This window comes from Schistocerca cancellata, chromosome 6 (assembly GCF_023864275.1).
Source record: "Schistocerca cancellata isolate TAMUIC-IGC-003103 chromosome 6, iqSchCanc2.1, whole genome shotgun sequence".
Lineage (NCBI taxonomy): Eukaryota > Metazoa > Arthropoda > Insecta > Orthoptera > Acrididae > Schistocerca > Schistocerca cancellata.
The window spans coordinates 46,147,766-46,167,440 of NC_064631.1; the positions used below are offsets into that span (position 1 = coordinate 46,147,766).

The following is a 19,675-nucleotide window of genomic DNA, read 5'->3' on the forward strand; positions in this document are numbered from 1 at the left end:
GAGGAAGCGAAATGAACTTTCCCTCTCTAGGCAGAAAGATAACATATTTTGCATATGTCGCTTGTTATCGGTGTTCGGAACTCAAGAGCCAATGGCAGGGGATGAGGAGAGTTGAACAAAGGTGAATGGGGCTGATCGGTGGGTCAGGGGTCGCTCTGCCATCTACTGTGGTCCTGTTCAGGTGCTAAATATAACTGTGGAATCTAAATACAGGAATTTGTAAGAAAACTACTTGTGTGTTGGTCTTTTCTCCCACCTCCCCACACTGGAGCAGGTCATCTCAGCAGAGCACCACGCCCACCTTGTGTGACGTCAAGCAGCCACGAAAGGTAGGTGAATCTCCTGAGCATAGCCTAGCCATCGAGACGCACAATTAAGAGCTTTAGAGAATGACTCCAAACAGCAGATACAAACATTTACTTTTTTTATTTTTATCCATATTCGCAGCTTCAAACATGACGGTATTCAATACACTCCAGGTATGAATTAAAAAACGCCTTCAGTCACAGATTCTCGTGTTTTATTAAGTACACAATGCATTTCGGTATAATGTAATAAGACAAATTACCCCTGATGATGGAGCCACAGGGTCCGAAATGCATCGTGTACTTAACAAAACACGAGAAGTTGTGACTGAAGGCGTTTTATAATTCATACCTCCAAACATTTATGGTTGTTTAAAATTCATAGTCAAACCAATTCACAATTTTCAGAGTGTCAGTTTAGGATGTTGAAAGAGTAGTGATGACACTGTTTTTTGCATTCGATAAAAGTCTCGCTTAGATCAAATACAGGATGTCCATTTCAGACCTCCGACATTTCAAAGGCGCCGGGAAAAAACTACAGTAGATATGAAAACGAAATTGTACCACACGCTAGAGCATGTCAAAGGATTTATTTTCTCGCGTCACACGTGCCAACGTTCCAACTATTAATGCCAGAGTGCAGCACGATCGTATGAAGTGAAAATGACGACTCCACTGCAGCGCGCCAGAAATAGTGTGTTTTGCACAAACAAAATCGCCGATTACTGTGCGTGGAAATTATAGTAGATTGTGTGGATGTGATTCACCAGATGCGAAGACAATTAAGAAATGGTATTGTAAGTTTCTGAAACATTACGTCGGGGTACATCGTAATGTTCCAGAAGAAACAGTGGACACATCAGACAAGCGTTTCTCAGAAGCCCATGTAAGTCAGATCGGCAGGCATCTAGTCAACTTAGAGTTGCCCGAGCAATGTTACATCGTGTAGTACAGCAGCATCATCATCTTTTGTCTGCTTACAAAATGCAAATTCTGCAACATCTGTTGCCGGACGACAAACCATGGTGACAAACCGTTGCTACGGATATGGTGCAGCGTACTGATAAGAATGACAGCTTCCTGGGAAGATGTTTATTCTTAGACGTAGCAGTGTGTCATGTACTAGGTACGGTTAATCGGCAAAACATTCGGATTTTCGGCTCGTAACATTCCCACTCTGTCGTTTAACAAGTTCCTCCTAGCCCTAAATGGAACATCGGCTGAGGGCTAATGCACAACAGGATTGTTGAGCCGTTCCTCTTTGTAGAAAACGCAGTGAGTGGGTCAGCGTATCTGGACATGTTGGTGCAGCCTGTATACTCTCAGAAACAAGACTTGTAACTTAACTTCATAAAGTCATCTTCTAACAGTATGGAACCCTACCGCATTGATTAACAGCTGTTTACAAGTTCCTGGATACGAAATTTACAAATCGCTAGATAGGATGCGGAGGACCCGTTGCCTGGCAACCAAGTTCATACGACATTACCCCGCTGGATTTTTTCTTGTGAGGATTCGCGAAGGACCGCGTGTATGCGACCAAAATAGACGATATTCCTACGTTAACATGTCATGTCATAGATGCGTGTGCAGCAGTGGCAGAGAACATGGTACTAAGAACATGGCAAGAAACTGAAAACAGACTTGATAGTCTTCATGCTGCAGATGGTTCACATACAGAGGTGTACTGATGATTATTAAATAAGTTTTTTGAGATGCTCTAGGATATTGTGCAATTTCATTATCATATCTGATCAAGTTTTTTTTTTCTTGAGCCTATCTCTAAACACATTAAGTGATAAGGAAAAAAGTTGAAGACCTGGCTACAGGTTTGAAAGGGGCACCCTGTATTTGACCCGGCAAGGTTTTTATCGATTGCATAAACAGTGCCATCACTAGCCTTTGAACAGCATAAGATGACACTCTGATAATTGTGAATTGGTTTCACCATTAATTTTAAGCAAGCGTAAACATGTAATATTGTCAACTCGTAAAGCCAGCTACACAGAACACTTATTTTACTAGCTGTAGACACTACACCGACAAATTATATGCAAAATGAACAGATGTAGCAGTGCACTGAGGAGACAAAAGTCCTGGGTTAGCGGTATGCACATATACAGATGGTAGTTTTGGGTACACAAGGTATAAAAGGGAAGTGCATTGGCGGAAGTGTCATTTGTACTCAGCTGATTCATGTGAAAAGGTTTCCGGGGTGACTATAGCCGCATGGCGGGGATTAACAGTCCTTGAATGCGGGAAGGCAGTTGAAGACAGACGCATGGGACATTCCATTTCGATCGTAGACCACTGGAAAACCGTGGCCTGGTCAGATGAGTCCCGATTTCAGTTGTATGTAGACCCAAGTTGTTAACAAAGCACTGCGGAAACTGGTAGTGGCTCTATAAATGTGTGGGCTGCGTTAACATGGAATGGACTGGCTCGTCTGGTTCAACTGAACCCGTGAATGACTAGAAATGATTGTGTTCGGCTACATGGAGACCATTTGCAGCCACTCGCGGACTTGATGTTCCCAAACAGCGAAGGTAGTTTTATGGATCACAGTGCGCCATGTCGCCGGCCACAACTGTTCGCGATTGGTTTTGAAGAACATTCTGGACATATAGAGCAAATGACTGGGCCACCCAATCGCCCGACATGAATCCCATCGAACATTTAGGGGGCATGCTCTAGAGGTCGGTTCGTGCACAACATCCTGCACTGCCAACACCTTTGCATTTACGGACGGCTGCAGACGTAGCGTGGCTCAACTTTCCTGCAGGGAATTTCCACCCACATGTTGAGTCCGTGCTGAGTTGCTGCATTACGCTGGGTAAACGGAGATCCGATCTGATATTAGGAGGTATCCCATGACTTTTGTTACCTTAGTGTATGACGCCAGACTTAATTTACCAACGCTTCATAAGTACTTTCATTCTACAAGCGAAACACAGACGGAATTTTTTGTTTGTTTTCAGGTACGTGTGTCTAGTCATGGTACACTCTGCAACCCCAGCGGCACGATACCGTAGCGCGTCGATAAAGTAGCCAAACAAACTGGTGCAGCTTGTTGATGAAGCGGAGTATCGTGCGGTAATTGGCTTCTGGTAGCGGCTGAAATGGTGCGGCTGTGTCAGGCCAATCCAGGTGACTTCTTTAGCCGTCTTGACTAGTCTGACACAGCAGCAAAGATGCCGTCGCTGCCGAAAGCGGATTATCGCACGATACTCCATTTCATTAATGGGCTCTGCCGTTTTATTTTGGCTCCTCTAGGGGAGTGCTACAGTGCTGTGGTGTGGGGATTTCATTGTGTACTAGGACTGAATACGTGTATGTGCAAACAAGCAAAAATTACGTCATTTTCTTTTTGTGGTGTGATAATGAAAGCCTTATGACCTAGCCCCGTACAAAGTTCATCTGAACTTTTCAGTCAATCTGTTAACACACTACCTGTAAACAGATTAAGTGACAAGGGAAATAGTTAACTACCTGGCTAAAATGTTCAGGTCTAGACGCAATTCCATTAAGTACATGTGATCCGCAGGTATGTACATAATTAGAGTTGTAATAACGTAGAGTTATAAAGATCTGTGAGGGCTAAAAAGTTCACCAGAGGTCATTGTCACCACGTGACTATATAATGAAGTCTGATAGTATACATAATGGTATTCCGCCGCGTCAGATGACAAGTGAGCACTGTGAAGGAACACGGAGAATGCTTTGCGCTCGTCGAGTCGACGTTAGTGGCAGTTGACAGAGTTTGAAAGAGACACAATTGTGATCTATGTGGCTGTCTTCTCAAACTGTTCAGTACCCAGGATATGAGAACGTTTATATGCTGAACTGAAAGAGGACGTGAGGCAAACCACGCGCGTGAACACTCTACCACACCTTCATCTGTCATCCTAGCACAAGCAATTGACTCACCACATCATCATGCGTCATAGCCCCAATAGCCAGACTGGCAGAAGTCTGACTACCGAATCGGCGTCCCCTGCATAGGCTTCTGTTAAAACCACAGCGCAGACGTTACTTCTGCATTGCTCATGAGCGGCTTCGCATCATTTTCAACGATGAACCACGGATCTGCAACACATCGAACGATCAGTCTGCAACTTCACCAGTGCTGAGGGAAGAAGTCTCTGTCTTCCACTTGCGAGGTGCCGGGGCAAGCAGTGTATTTAACACTAAATTCTTCTAGAATCTACATATGTAAATGATGCTCTAAGCCCCCCATATTCTAACTCCGACTTTTGCTGTTGCACAAGGATTAAAAAAAAAAAAAAAATACGCGAACTGACTCTAATCAACCCTGCAGTGGAGTAGAAGAGAGTTTGGCACCTGCAATAATTTAATTTGATAAATAAGTTAAATAAACGAAGGTTTCATTAACATAGTGAGGAATGATAGGGTTGCTCTACCGATTAACAGAATGAAAGTTCTGTCCAAAATAACAATATGATTTATTGAGACTAAACACAAAATAATAAACGAAAACACATGAAACATTTGCAATACATCAAATTGGCTTAAATTGGATACTCAAACAAACGCTGTGAATGTGAAGTTGCCCCTAAACTAGATTGTGAGGATTATGACGAAGTGGTATGTGGAGCCAATTCCTTGCAACTGAAATCTTAAGAGAAAACACATAGCCAACCCAACATTAATTGCTGCTACCCAAGACAGAACAAAGTTAGAAAAAGACGAACAGGCGCGCTCTGCTGAGCTCTGATTATCACCTAGGAAAATCCCTGTCTGCCGGTGCTGCGGACATACCTTACCAATCTGTCTTCTTAACTGCAAGAACCCGATTTGGCGTACCGGAGGCGATGGCTGGTTGCTTCCACGTCCTCGACCGAAAGGCGAGAGCCGACTACCTAGAGCACCCGTACAGGCTGAACACACAACATTCCCGCCCCCACGATAGTGGCCGTGGTTAAACGTTCCAATCAGCAACTCGAAAACCGGCGGAAAATTCCACTCTATTGCCGGAGCACTACCATTCCACCAATGGAGATTCTTGGCGCCAATTTCTGCGCCGATTTTGCTACGTCACGGAGCTATGCCCTGAGCAAGCCAATCACAGTTACTATTTTGCAGAAAGCGCGGGAATTTTCCCGCCACAACTGCCTGGGTACACAAGTCATTCCCACGCCTCACTGGTAGCCCGCCAGAAAGTGTTTTCGCTAAGTTTCTGTGAAGTAACGGAACCTCTAGCCCAGCCGCTACTTCAGACCCCTCCGGGCGTGTCTTTTGACAATGTCGGCGTCTGCAAAGCATTCACTCGACTTCCTCACACCCGTCGGCTTAACCCTTTCCAGATCAGCAGAGCCCGCCTGTCACCGGACCACCCTGGTGACGAGAGATGCTGCGTGGGAAGTCCGCGTGTGAAGGAATAGCGACTTTTCACTGCATGGAATTAGAGAGGAAATTCGTAAGATAGAAATATGAGAGGGGGCTCATGCCACCTCTCACACTCAATAGCGTTATGGTGTGGGAAATCATTGTTTATTTGAGAGACGTTCCGTACGTAATGCAACACTTTTTTTCTGAAAGAAGGTTGGTTTTATTCTGGATTCCAATGCACCATGTTATTATCCACTCTTTTGGCTACAATACCCTATTTTTCAACGTAATCTACGTTCGGTGCAATTGTCTTAGGCTACATTACTGGGTGGATCTGTACGCTTGCATGGCACCACTCTACTGGTCGGCGTAGGATCCAACGCCTTGCTGCAGCGATGAACTCCCTATCATCCACGTACTGCGTCCCGTCGAGTGCAACCTTCACTGCGCGAAGCAGATGGAAGTCGGAAGGTGCGACATCCGGGCTGTAGGGCGGAACGAGGAAGACTGGTGTGAGGCCTAGCGTTGTCATGGAGAAGAAGAAGTTCGTTTTCCTGAGGACAGCACAGCTTTTTACGGCCTACCAACACCCAGAAGATTGGACAAGTTTGTACAATTTCGTGTGTTGATGACAGACGCCTCGTCCAACGACTCGCCGTGCTTTTTTTTTCACTGCCAGGTCTCCGCAATCTTTCTGCAAGAGCTAATGAATATCCGCAAGTGCTCTGGTTTTCCGCCAAAAAAAGACTCAATGACAACTCTCTGCTTGTAAAACACCTCAGTTACAGACCCCATTTGAAGGCTACGTATAGCGCCACCACCCGTCGGAACTACATGAAACTATTGGGACTTGGTCGGGAATATTCCACGATGTCCCACAAGAAATTACGCAGTTTTTTTAACTGAGTTGGCTGAGGGAAAAATTTGTTGCTTTACTTATTGGACCCCCCTTGTAGCTTCAGGGCACACCTAGCAGTGATTCAGGGAAATCTGCCGAGAGAGCGGCACCCCATGGGAACCCTGCATTCTCTCATGTTATCTCTATTAGACGGCTTACTGGTAATAGGTTTCAACTGGACAATGTTCGTCCTCTCACGACACACGTCTCTATAAACTTCCTGCATGACAATGAAATACTCCCTTTTCCAGGAAAAGGCTCGATTGTTAACTCCATACCAGTGCAAAATGCATTACACCATTCATCCAAAGTGTTTCTTTCTCTCAGAAATAACAGGAAAATATGTCAGGTTAAGACAGATTAACTCACATTAGAAAAAAAACTCAAGAAAAGTGTTTATATTTTTAATGAAATGGGTTCATATTGTTTTCTAAATCGTCATGCAGCACCTTGTTTTCCATATTTCTTGCGCCACTAACGAAAATTGTTAAAATCCGAGCGTTGTTCTTAAAAACGCGACTCTAAACGAAAAGTGTATTGTTTACGAATTTCATAAGACGTTCGCAGTCATTCAGTTCTGTATAACATAGGTACATTTTAATTCAAATTTAACAATAAGCTATCACACCTATTCATAAAGCCGATTTTCTCAGTCACTTTTAATGCGGGATTGGCTAGGAATCAAGGTACAGTGCCCTGTACTGGTGCGCACTTGTACGGAATTGTTCCAATATTGCGTTATGGAATTTTCGTATAAAACCAATAAAATATTGCATTATGTGTTTCATCTGTTTTTAGCTTATCAGAATTGCGCAGTACTAAATCAGGTTGTCGATACGAATTTACACAGACTGTCTAATAAGACCTATTTTCACTATATATATATATATATATATATATATATATATATATATATATATATATATACAGGGTGAGTCACCTAACATTACCGCTGGATATATTTCGTAAACCACATCAAATACTTACGAATCGATTCCACAGACCGAACGTGAGGAGAGCGGCTAGTGTAATTGGTTAATACAAACCATATTAAAATGCACGGAAGTATGTTTTTTAACACAAACCTACGTTTTTTTAAATGGAACCCCGTTAGTTTTCTTAGCACATCTGAACATCTAAACAAATACGTAATCAGTGCCGTTTGTTCCATTGTAAAATGTTAATTACATCCGGAGATATTATAACCTAAAGTTGACGCTTGAGTGCCACTCTTCCGCTGTTCGGTCGTGTGTATCGGAGAGCACCGAATTACGTAAGGATCCAAAGGGAACGGTGATAGACCTTAGGTACAGAAGAGACTGGAACAGCACATTACGTCCACATGCTAACACCCTTTTATTGGTCTTTTTCACTGACGCACATGTACATTACCATGAGGGGTGAGGTACACGTACACACGTGGTTTCCGTTTTCAATTACGGATTGGAATAGTGTGTGTCCCGACATGTCCGGCCAATAGATGTTCAATGTGGTGGCCACCATTTGATGCACACAATTGCAATCTCTGGCGTAATGAATGTCGTACACGCCGCAGTACATCCGGTGTAATGTCGCCGCAGGCTGCCACAATACGTTGTTTCATATCCTCTGGGGTTGTAGGCACATCACGGTACACATTCTCCTTCAACGTACCTCACAGAAAGAAGTCCAGGGGTGTAAGATCAGGAGAACGGGCTGGCCAAATTATATGTCCTCCACGTCCTATGAAACGCCCGTCGAACATCCTGTCAAGGGTCAGCCTAGTGTTAATTGCGGAATGTGCAGGTGCACCATCATGCTGATACCACATACGTCGACGCGTTTCCAGTGGGACATTTTCGAGCAACGTTGGCAGATCATTCTGTAGAAATGCGATGTATGTTGCAGCTGTTTGGGCCCCTGCAATGAAGTGAGGACCAATGAGGTGGTCGCCAATGATTCCGCACCATACATTTACAGTCCACGGTCGCTGTCGCTCTACCTGTCTGAGCCAGCGAGTATTGTCCACGGACCAGTAAAGCATGTTCCGTAGATTCACTGCCCCGTGGTTTGTGAAATCCGCTTCATCGGTAAACAGGTAGAACTGCAACGCATTCTCTGTTAATGTCCATTGACAGAATTGCACTCGATGATTAAAGTCATCACCATGTAATTGCTGATGTAGCGACACATGAAACGGGTGAAAGCGGTGACGATGCAGTATGCGCATAATTACTTTGACTCAGTCCACCGGCTCTCGCAATGTCCCATGTGCTCATGTGAGGGTTCATGGCAACAGCAGCTAACACACCAACTGCACCCGCTTCTCCTGTGACGGATCTGTTACGGACCCGTTTGCGTGCTACGACCATACCTGTTGCATACAGTTGACGGTAGATCGTTTTACAATGTGCGGCACGTTGGATGCTCTCTGTCCGGGTACCGTTCTGCATACACCCTGCAGGCTTCAGGGCTCAAATGGCTCTGAGCACTATGCGACTTAACTTCTGAGGTCATCAGTCGCCTAGAACTTAGAACTAATTAAACCTAACTAACCTAAGGACATCACGCACATCCACGCCTGAGGCAGGATTCGAACCTGCGACCGTAGCGGTCGCTCGGCTCCATACTGTAGCGCCCAGAACCGCGCGGCAATCCGGCCGGCGCAGGCTTCAGCTGCATTTCGTCGACACTCGCCATAGATGAGTATCATCTCCGCCTTTTCAGAGTTCGAATACACCATGGTTACAGGTCCTACAACACTACACTATCACAGACGTCTGGTAACACGGTGTACTACAGTTGGACTGCGTGCGGAGACGAATGCAGAATAACAATAGCAGCAAGCGCTACATGCGGACACTGCGACAGCTAGACCAAACGGCAACAGTGCACTACAGCCACACTCGTAAACGCGGTCGTCATCTTAAACATGTCCCTGCAGATGCTGCTCGCCGACCGTGGCCCGTGTTTGTTACAACACGCAACTGAACGTCGAAGGTTTCAGGCGTCAACTTTAGGTTACAATATCTCCGGATGTAATTAACATTTTACAATGCAACAAACGGCACTGATTACGTATTTGTTTATATGTTCAGATGTGCTAACAAAACTAACGTGGTTCCATTTAAAAAAAACGTAGGTTTGTGTTAAAAAACATACAGCATTTTTGTATGGTTTGTATTAAACAATTACACTAGCCCCTCTCCTCACGTTCGATCTGTGGAATCGGTTCGTCAGTATTTGATGTGGTTTACGAAATATATCCAGCGGTAACGTTAGGTGACTTTCCCTGTATAGGTATGCCGCTGTGTTTCTTTCTTCCAACTGCAGTTTTCATCATCAATAACTCATTCAGTAATACACTGATGGAAATGGAAAGAGTTACACCATGAAGCACCAGCAATGGGCATCAGACTTCGTGGAGACATTCTCACACGTGTTAGGAAAGTATGCTCCTGCACTCTCTACGGCCATAAATGTTTTGGTTTGTATGACCCATAAGCTAGCATGGCAGTCTACTGTAAGTGACTTCCATGCATACTTAATGACGACTTGACGCCTCAGTTTCGCAACAAAATACGTTATCCTGCACTTTATAATAATTTATATACAGTAACTTTTCATATTTATCTTTACTAGATTTTTATTACTGATAATAACTCATTAGAGTCCAAACAGGTTAACTGTCATAAAATCAATAAATGTGATCAAGTCATTTGTGAATAAAAAGTATTCTTCAAAACAGATCGCGTGCTCCAGTTTGTCAGTGTCCGATTTCATACACAACTGATCCTGAAGTTTTTGACGCAAAGAAGAAATGTGATAACAGCGAAATTTATTGCACATATTTCAGACATAAGAATACATAGATGGTTAGAACTGCATGTACTTTAACTGTGATGGTTCAGCATGGTTGGAAGCCACCACATGCCGAAGTCAGAGCCTCTAGACTCCGTCGCCTGGAATCAAAGAGGGCCTGGATGTGCTGCAGAAGAACGCAGTGCCACATGGTTTGTATCCGAGGCCATAAAGCGTCTACAGTGGTTGCAGGAGGACCAGAACAAACAAGATTCCGACTGACCATATCCCAAACATTTTCAGTGGCTGACATGTCAAGTGAAGTTGCAGCTCACGGATACAGCAGTAGCCATCCTTATCAAAGAAGGCTTGGACATTCCTCACAACATGTAGCCAGGGCAATTGCTTGCTGAAATATGTCATGTGGAGCTGCCTGCAGGAGTGGTAGTGTCTCAGAGTCTACAAGGTGTGTCAAACCTTTTTGGTCCAACTGAAACAGGTGATAGTGGGTCCACAACCTGTTATGTTGAGATAGGGAACCAATGGTCGGAAATTCATGTTTATTGTGTTACGGACATGCATAGTGTACATCACATATCAACAATTTCCGTCATAGAAATTGTTCAAAGTGGCGACTGCCAGTCTCATTGCGTGCATGGCAACTGCACATACAGTTGTGCTGCACTCTCTCAAAGATCCCTGGTGTCTATTGCACCAGGTGACAGGCAGTTTGGGCCCCAGCAAGCATGTCTTCATCCATTCCTACGGCGGTTTCATACACCAACGTCTTGACCTAACCTCTGAGATAAATGTCCAGAGGTGCGAGATCTGCAGTCGCAATGCCCATGGGACAGGACCTCCCCTTTCTATCCAGTGACAAGGATATGTGTTGTTCAGGTGCTCGTGGACATTAACATTGAAGTGAGCTGGTGCACTGTCATGTTGAAACAAACAACATCCTTTTGCGGACAACAAGGGGTACGGTGTTCAAGAACTGTGGCTGCAGATTTTGTAGGAAACATCAGGTAACGTCGGCCAGCCAAATGGGGAGCCGGCAAGTAAGGTCCTATAAGGTGATCTTGGACAGTGCCCATCTATTTGTTGACTGAGAATTGCTGCTGGTGGCGACCAACGTGAGTGGCGTGGGTATTGTCCTCACTCCAGACATGGCTGTCGTGGCCGTTGAAAACACCATTACGGATGACTGAGGCCTCACCTGTGAACAATACGAACTATACGAAGTTCGGCAGTACAGCACTGAGGTGGATATTCCGTCGACAGAAGTGAACGCAGGCCTCAAAATCCATTGGTCCCAGTGCTTCCACACTTTTGTTTTTGTTAGGGTGTAATACCTTTTCCACCGGTACTCTCCACAGTGTATCCTTTGAAATGTGCATTTCATAGGCAAGTTGGCAGGTGATTTTTCCTGGGTGGTCGGCCACATGAAGCCAATACCATGTCCTCAAAATCTGGTGTTGTTGAGACTGTCTTTGGCTGGAATATTGGCTGGCTCTCTGTGGTGTGAACAACCACATCTCTTGCATTTAGTATCCACAGAGATACAGAGATACAGAACTTCTTCCACTTACGATGACGCCTGTTGGTGAAGCATTCTCTGTACGTTCGAGCCTCTTTAGGGCATTGCATCCTGCCACACCGTACATTAAATGCATGTCAGCCAACTCTCTTGACGAATAAGATTCCATCTTTGGCTACACATAATACACTGTACACAGTAACACACCTCACCATGGACATATCACAAGGTGTCTGATGCAACTGGCGCCAGGGATAGTGGTGTGTGTGTGTGTGTGTGTGTGTGTGTGTGTGTGTGTGTGTGGCATAAGTTAATGCGCCGTGAGATGCATGCAATTGTCACAGGACGACCGTGCTATGAGCTAAGATGTGTACAGGATGACTGTTTGGTGGTCAGGTGTGTACGCTGTTTATCACCCACTTCGTCTTCCAATGTACAACAGATACCCAGGATCTTTGCGAGAATGTGAGAGAACTGCATGTGCCATTGCAGTACATGCATTAAGAACGGGGGTCGTCGTTTTGAACAATTACTATGAGCTTGATGGTTATGTGGTGTACACTGTGCATACTGTGATAGCACAGTAAATATGCATTTCCGACCATTGGTCCCTATCCGCATATAATCATTTGTGGACCCAGTATCACCTGTTGCAATTTGACCCGAAAAGTTTGTGACACACTGTATAATCACCCTGATGGTTATTGTTCAGAAGCAATATCACATGTTACAGACAATTATGCTCCAAACTATTACACTTTACGTTTGTCCACTATGCCACTCCAAATGCAATCTGCCCAACTGAGCTAATCACGCTAGCGTCTAACAAGTAATGGCTATCATTTTGGGGCAAATTGAAGTGAGAATCGTTCGAAAACACCACATTTTGCCACTCAGCGCGCCAGTAGTGGAGTTCATGTGCCCTTTACTGTCAGAGGCGTTGGGCTTTCTCATCAGTGGAAGATGATGTAATGCTATGCGTGCCATATGTCCAGCCCTCAGCAGATGGCATGGAACTGTCGAATCAGACAGGTCCACATTCTTTGCAGTGCTTCAAGTCAAGCCAACGCTGTGGATGGAGCTGCTCTGTCGTTTACGGCCATGCTGTGGACAAGAGGGCGATCATTCCGCAGTACCGTCACATTGTAAGGTCCAGTACCCTCTCGCCTCTGTGCACGACCGTCCTCTATCCACTACAGTTGAGTCGGCATAAGTTGATTCTTCACAGTTGCAGTGTGGACTGGGCGCGATAGCTTCACGCGCCTACTTCAGCTAATAACATAACACGATTTGTTAAACGTCTATATGGCAACACTTCAGTCATCCTGTCACATTCTTTGCTTGTACGTGTCCATTTCGTTTGAGGACACAACCCCGGCTGACTGTAGCATTACGCACGACCTATGTGGTAAAAAAAAAAAAAAAAAAAAAAAAGTCAGCGGCCTAAGTACATGCATGTCATCTCCTTACAATTTTAATCATGTACAATGGTTGCGCTGTTCTCCACATCTTTCGATTCTGGGGTGATTAAGACCACTCCTTCTAGTTATTGCAGTTTTCATAAATAGTTTTATACTATAACACTTCTGCACTGTCAGGTATCAGGGATGATCGTGAAAAATAAATAATTAAAATAATATGAGCAGGAATTAAGTTACGTTTGTAGCGTAATTGTTTTGCATGGTGGTATTTCGTTTGCTATGGGTTTATTTGTCGCTTGTCGTTTTTATTTGTGCTTTACTGTTGTTATTTGAATTTACAAATTGTCATTTTGTCAAGTGGAGGTGTGAACGCTAGTAAATGGAGTGCCAAGTGGAGAAATCGAGTCAGCCGTGCCTGAGGCCTCAAACGTAGTGGACACGTGCAATCAACGCGTCCCGACATGTTGTTCTGTTTGAGTTCCATAGAGAGGTGACAGCAGCAGAGGCAGCCAGAAACATTTCTGCCGTATATGGGGTAATGCCATTCGACAGAGCAAGGTGAGAAAATGAATTTCTCGTTTTAAGGAGGATCGTCTTGACAATAGTGTCTCGCCACGTTTAGGAAAACCTTTGGGGTTTGATGAAAAGCGTTTCAACGCACTAATCCACGATGATTCAAGTCACTGTACTCGAGAGCTAGCAGATGCGATGAACTGTGGTCATTACACTTTGCATGCAACGGGAAAGGTTCAAAAATCGGGTGCGTGGATACCGCATGCTGTAAGTAAAAATCGCAAAAATCTGCGGGTGCCCATGTGTACATCACTACGTTGACGTCGTCAATTGGCTCGTGAAGAGTACCGGCCATTCCTACCCTGTATCGTCACTGATGATGCGCAATGGTGTCTTTACACTAATATAAGCAAAAGCAAGGAATAGGTGCGCCCAAACAAAGCAGCAGCTCCACGTAGAAAGACCTGCGCGTATACGCTAAAGATAATCTAACGCATTTGGTGGAACAGCGGCGGTGTGGTGTACTGCGAATTGCTTCCCCAGGATGTAACCATCACTTATGGCATTTAGTCAACCAATGATTCGTCTTGCAGACGGAATCCAAGAACAACGAGCAGAAAGACTGCGGTGAAGTGATGCTATCGCACGATAACTCCTGCCCATCTTCTGCTACACTGACAAAAAGCAGTATACAGGAGTCAGGTTGGAACGTCCGTCATATCCACTCATTCACCTGATCTCGATCGCTCAGATTTTCACATTTTCCTCTCTCTATCGTACAACCTTCAAGGAATTTCCTTTCCGGATGAAAATGCGCTCCGAACTTGGCTCGACGAGTTCTTCGCCTCAAAACCAAATGATTTCTGCAGTCGCGGAATTTGAAAGCTACCACAGCTTTGTCAGACTGTTGTAAGGAGAATATATTATTGATGACTAAAGTCTCTGCTATGTGTATCTATTGTGTTTATTAAGCTTATGGAAGATGCCCTAGATTAACTGAGATAGTCATCGATTTCCGTTTGACAGATAGTTGTGTGTGTTTGTCGCAGGAATGGTTCTCGCGCCAGCAGCTGGTGATGCTGGTGCTCTTCATCAACATCTCGCTGGCCATCATGTTCTTCAAGCTGCTCACGTAGTACACGGCCCAGACCTCACCGCCGCCGCCGCCGCCGCCGCCGCCGCAGGCTTCTGCCCCACAGCGGACACACCCCTTCGTGTCTCCACGGGCCACAACAGAGTTTCACCGGGATAGGATTCGTGACTTTGTTTTCTTTTTGCGAGAAAAGAAACTAATAGCTACTTGTGAATAAAAAGAAATACCACCTAGCTTCCAAAACTCCAGTTACCTATTCGAGAAGAAACCTCTCTTGTTTAGAGACTAAAAATATTGCAAAAAACAAAAATAACACTTCTGTACGAAACTCGAGGAAGAGACACCAAAGGGAATGATTAAAAGATACGCTTGAAGGTCTTTATTTATAGAGTGTTGTATATGTATGACATATTTTTACATGGAGAGTCTCATTTGACATTTTTTCACCTTTTAACGCCTGTATAAGGTGGAGTAACAACTTTGTACGTCATGTTTCTGACCGCTGTGTATATTAGTGCTAAATTTTTACTAGCATAAGACTACTGTCGTTTTGTATTCTGCACAAAATTTTATTGGAGTTATCTTAGCCAGGTTGTTTGTTAGAGAAACTGTGGTCATAATTGGCAAAGGGCTCTTCTTTGCTGTTGTTTTATTCTCATCCACGCAAGCTTGATATTGCCGGGATCTGTTCTAGGGCTGCATACGTGTCAATTGTCATACGGTTTACCGACATCGTTTCGTTGCATTGCAGGTTCAAGGGATCAAGCACAGTTTTCTCTGGATGCGTTCCAGTGTTGACTTGTAATTTGTTGGAAAGACCGTAGGCTATCAACTCTGGTCCGATCTAGACATCGGATGTAAGATTTCGCCCTCAGCGTCCGGCTTGCCTTTGTATAGGCCAGACAGTGTTAGTTTGTGTAGAAGGGCCGCTGACATGCTGTACGGATTCCAAATCGGGATGAGCTAAAGATGAGCATTTCTGTGAAATAACGTTTATAAGGAAACCCCGAGTATGTTGTATTAAAGCATATCAAAACTCTAATTACCTAACGGAGTGGACGCTCTTCACCGATAGTATGGGTTGCTCTTGCATGAGGGGTGGGAGGAATTCACGGATGTGTGCCTTTCAGTAGAGACTCTTTTGAGAACAAAAACTAACGGAAGAGATAATGGCTGTCTAAATTAGTTTCACGTATGTCGCAAAGGAAATATCTTGTCCTTTTGTACTTTCAGAAACAAATGAGAAGATATTTTAGGACTGCTCATTATATACCTTGTTACTTGTTGTCTAGCCAAATTATTGGGACTAAGATTTACTAACACTTTCCTACTGCTAACGTAATGATAGCAAGTCCTCTACTGTAAACTGTAAGACGCATAAGAGCGATGTTCGTTATATATAACGGAATGAAGCCGTTTCTTGCAGATATGCTACGACGAGCTGTTTTTGAACTTTTGTACCGTCGCCTCTCCCGTGCCAGCTGAATCTCCTAGAGATGGCGAAGAGGGGATCTTCTTGCCTAGTCTCGCTGGCATTTATTTCAGGTTGTGAAAAATAGTTGCGCACTTCGCCTTTCCCTCGAAGCTAATCGGTTTTATACTTTGAGACACACGCACAGAATTGATCGCAGGCTTTGGTTTGGTGTGAGACTGCCCCGTGGTCTTAATATGCCGTTTATTTCTCCTTTTCGGTTAGGACAACCATAAACCCACCCCGCGCGTTCCTTGTCGACGCAAACTAAGCGATGCACCCACTCGAGACGAGTCTATGTGTTTCTGATGAGAAGCTTATCCTGGAAGAGCTCCGCTTCGCGATCTTCCCATTCCATTTTCGGCTTTGGCTGTATAGTCGGACTGTTGCATCTCTGTCGTCCCCATTCCACTCGTGCTCCCGCCCGCAGTTGTTAATTTTCCTGCCCCTTGCTCTCAGTTTCAGAGCGGTTGTATGAAATTGCGTGTTTAGTGTTATCCCCCGTCCCAGTTCTTGTTCGTGGATTTGGTTGTAAGAAGCTGTACCGTGTTGCAGCATGATGAACGTCGTTTTTGTTAACGCAGGCTCAACGCTCGGTGTGCAGGCATAAAACCTAGTGAAAGTAGTTTCCGCCTGCATGAATGCCTTAGCACGATATCGTCCAGATGGTTTCGTGTCATACTGAACTTGTCCAACATACTGTTGATCTGTAAGTAATTCAGCATTTTGCAACAAATCGCTGATGCGATCTGCTAGGGTTTCTCAATCTGTCCAGTTAATATCACCCATTTTGACTCCTATTACCAGGAGCATAAAGAAATGTCGACGTTTGCATCATTTCAGCTGCACCACGTTTCCACTTTCACCATCGTGAGCCTGTACAATGAGAAAGTGTTGGATGTTCATTTGTCAGTGTCCACCTGCCTTCTCCGTGAAACGCACGATTGACTAACGAAGCAATTTACTGTTAAGCTTTATTTTCTGCTGTTGAAATTCTTGTTCATGTTTTGGGCTACAGTGGAATGTTGACCTGCGGCGGAGCGACACCTGTCCAACCACAGCCCGGTCCGTGACCACTGGTCAAGAGTGAGTGCGTAATTCTGGTAAGCCGGTGTTGCAGAGGTACTGCAGGCAAAACTCCAACACTGTACAACCCGCCAGCACCACTCCAAGTCTTATAATTTGTCACGATGATCTTCAGCTGTCTGAGAAGTAGACTGCCACTCAGCCACTGTTAAGCTGCACCTGACGAAGGTGGAGAGATCTGTGTCCTTTGCATGCTACTGAGCAGCTGTACATGGGCGAATATTTTTTGCTACAGAACAGAGGAACACATTGCTGCTGTAACAGTCGATGACTCCATCTGGCGATGTCAGCAGGCAGTCAACAACGGCGCGGTCAAGAGTAAATTATGCGTGTTTTTTATGCATACCAGATGTTCGCGCGAAATGTGTTCAGGTGCAAGCGACGGAGAATACGGAGTGTGGAGCTCCCTTACTCAAGTTAGCGATTTTTTCTTCTCGACTGCGCTGAGGCTATAGACCACGACTGTGCCGTACTAATGTGTCCTGCATAGCTACCACTGTGTAGAGATTGTGAATTGTTAAATGTAAGTCTATATCGTAACCAGCTCCTTTGAAACCGATCAGTGACGTCTTCAGTACCAAATGACCATCGAGATATTGTTAATTTGAAACTTTTATGACTTAAGTTGAGGGACCATTGCTAAAGGGCTGACAGCCAAACGGTGAACATCGTGGATTAGAGAAGGATACAGTGCAATCTCTCCTAAGCGCCAACAAACGATGCACAGTTGTCGATAGTGCATCGAGCTCCACCATGTAAGGAGTTTACTCAGTGGTGTGACGGACACCAAGAGGAAGCGAAATGAACTTTCCCTCTCTAGGGAGAAAGATAACATATTTTGCATATGTTGCGTGTTATCGGTGTTCGGAACTCAAGAGCCAATAGCAGGGGATGAGGAGAGTTGAACAAAGGTGAATGGGGCTGATCGGTGGGTCAGGGGTCGCTCTGCCATCTACTGTGGTCCTGTTCAGGTGCTAAATATAACTGTGGAATCTAAATACAGGAATTTGTAAGAAAACTACTTGTGTGTTGGTCTTTTTCCCCACCTCCCCACACTGGAGCAGGTCATCTCAGCAGAGCACCACGCCCACCTTGTGTGACGTCAAGCAGCCACGAAAGGTAGGTGAATCTCCTGAGCATAGCCTAGCCATTGAGACGCACAATTAAGAGCTTTAGAGAATGACTCCAAACAGCAGATACAGACATTTACTTTTTTTTATTTTTATCCATATTCGCAGCTTCAAACATGACGGTATTCAATACACTGCAGTTATGAATTGAAAAACGCCTTCAGTCACAGCTTCTCGTGTTTTATTAAGTACACAGTGCATTTCGGTATAATGTAATAAGACATATTACCCCTGATGATGGAGCTACAGGGTCCGAAATGCATCGTGTACTTAACAAAACACGAGAAGTTGTGACTGAAGGCGTTTTATAATTCATACCTCCAAACATTTATGGTTGTTTAAAATTGATAGTCAAACCAATTCAAAATTTTCAGAGTGTCAGTTTAGGATGTTGAAAGAGTAGTGATGACACTGTTTTTTGCATTCGATAAAAGTCTCGCTTAGATCAAATACAGGATGTCCATTTCAGACCTCCGACATTTCAAAGACGCCGGGAAAAAACTACAGTAGATATGAAAACGAAATTGTACCACACGCTAGAGCATGTCAAAGGATTTATTTTCTCGCGTCACACGTGCCAACGTTCCAACTATTAATGCCAGAGTGCAGCACGATCGTATGAAGTGAAAATGACGACTCCACTGCAGCGCGCCAGAAATAGCGTGTTTTGCACAAACAAAATCACCGATTACTGTGCACGGAAATTATAGTGGATTGTGTGGATGTGAAGACAATTAAGAAATGGTATTGTAAGTTTCTGAAACATTACGTCGGGGTACATCGTAATGTTCCAGAAGAAACAGTGGACACATCAGACAAGCGTTTCTCAGAAGCCCATGTAAGTCAGATCGGCAGGCATCTAGTCAACTTAGAGTTCCCCGAGCAATGTTACATCATGTAGTACAGCAGCATCGTCATCTTTTGTCTGCTTACAAAATGCAAATTCTGCAACATCTGTTGCCGGACGACAAACCATGGTGACAAACCGTTGCTACGGGTATGGTGCAGCGTACTGATATGAATGACAGCTTCCTGGAAAGATGTTTATTCTTAGACGAGGCAAACTTTCATGTACTAGGTACGGTCAATCGG

General features: G+C 44.5%; 1 protein-coding gene across 1 annotated transcript in view; it reads left to right on the forward strand.

Moving 5' to 3' along the window:
• Positions 1-18,474, forward strand: part of LOC126190750 (junctophilin-1) — a 960,015-nt gene extending 941,541 nt beyond the window's left edge. Inside the window, exon 11 of the mRNA XM_049931259.1 lies at positions 14,853-18,474. Within this exon, the coding sequence (XP_049787216.1) occupies positions 14,853-14,939 (87 nt within the window). The 3' untranslated portion in view covers positions 14,940-18,474. The remainder of the gene's footprint in view (positions 1-14,852) is intronic.
• Positions 18,475-19,675: the final 1,201 nt, after the last annotated feature.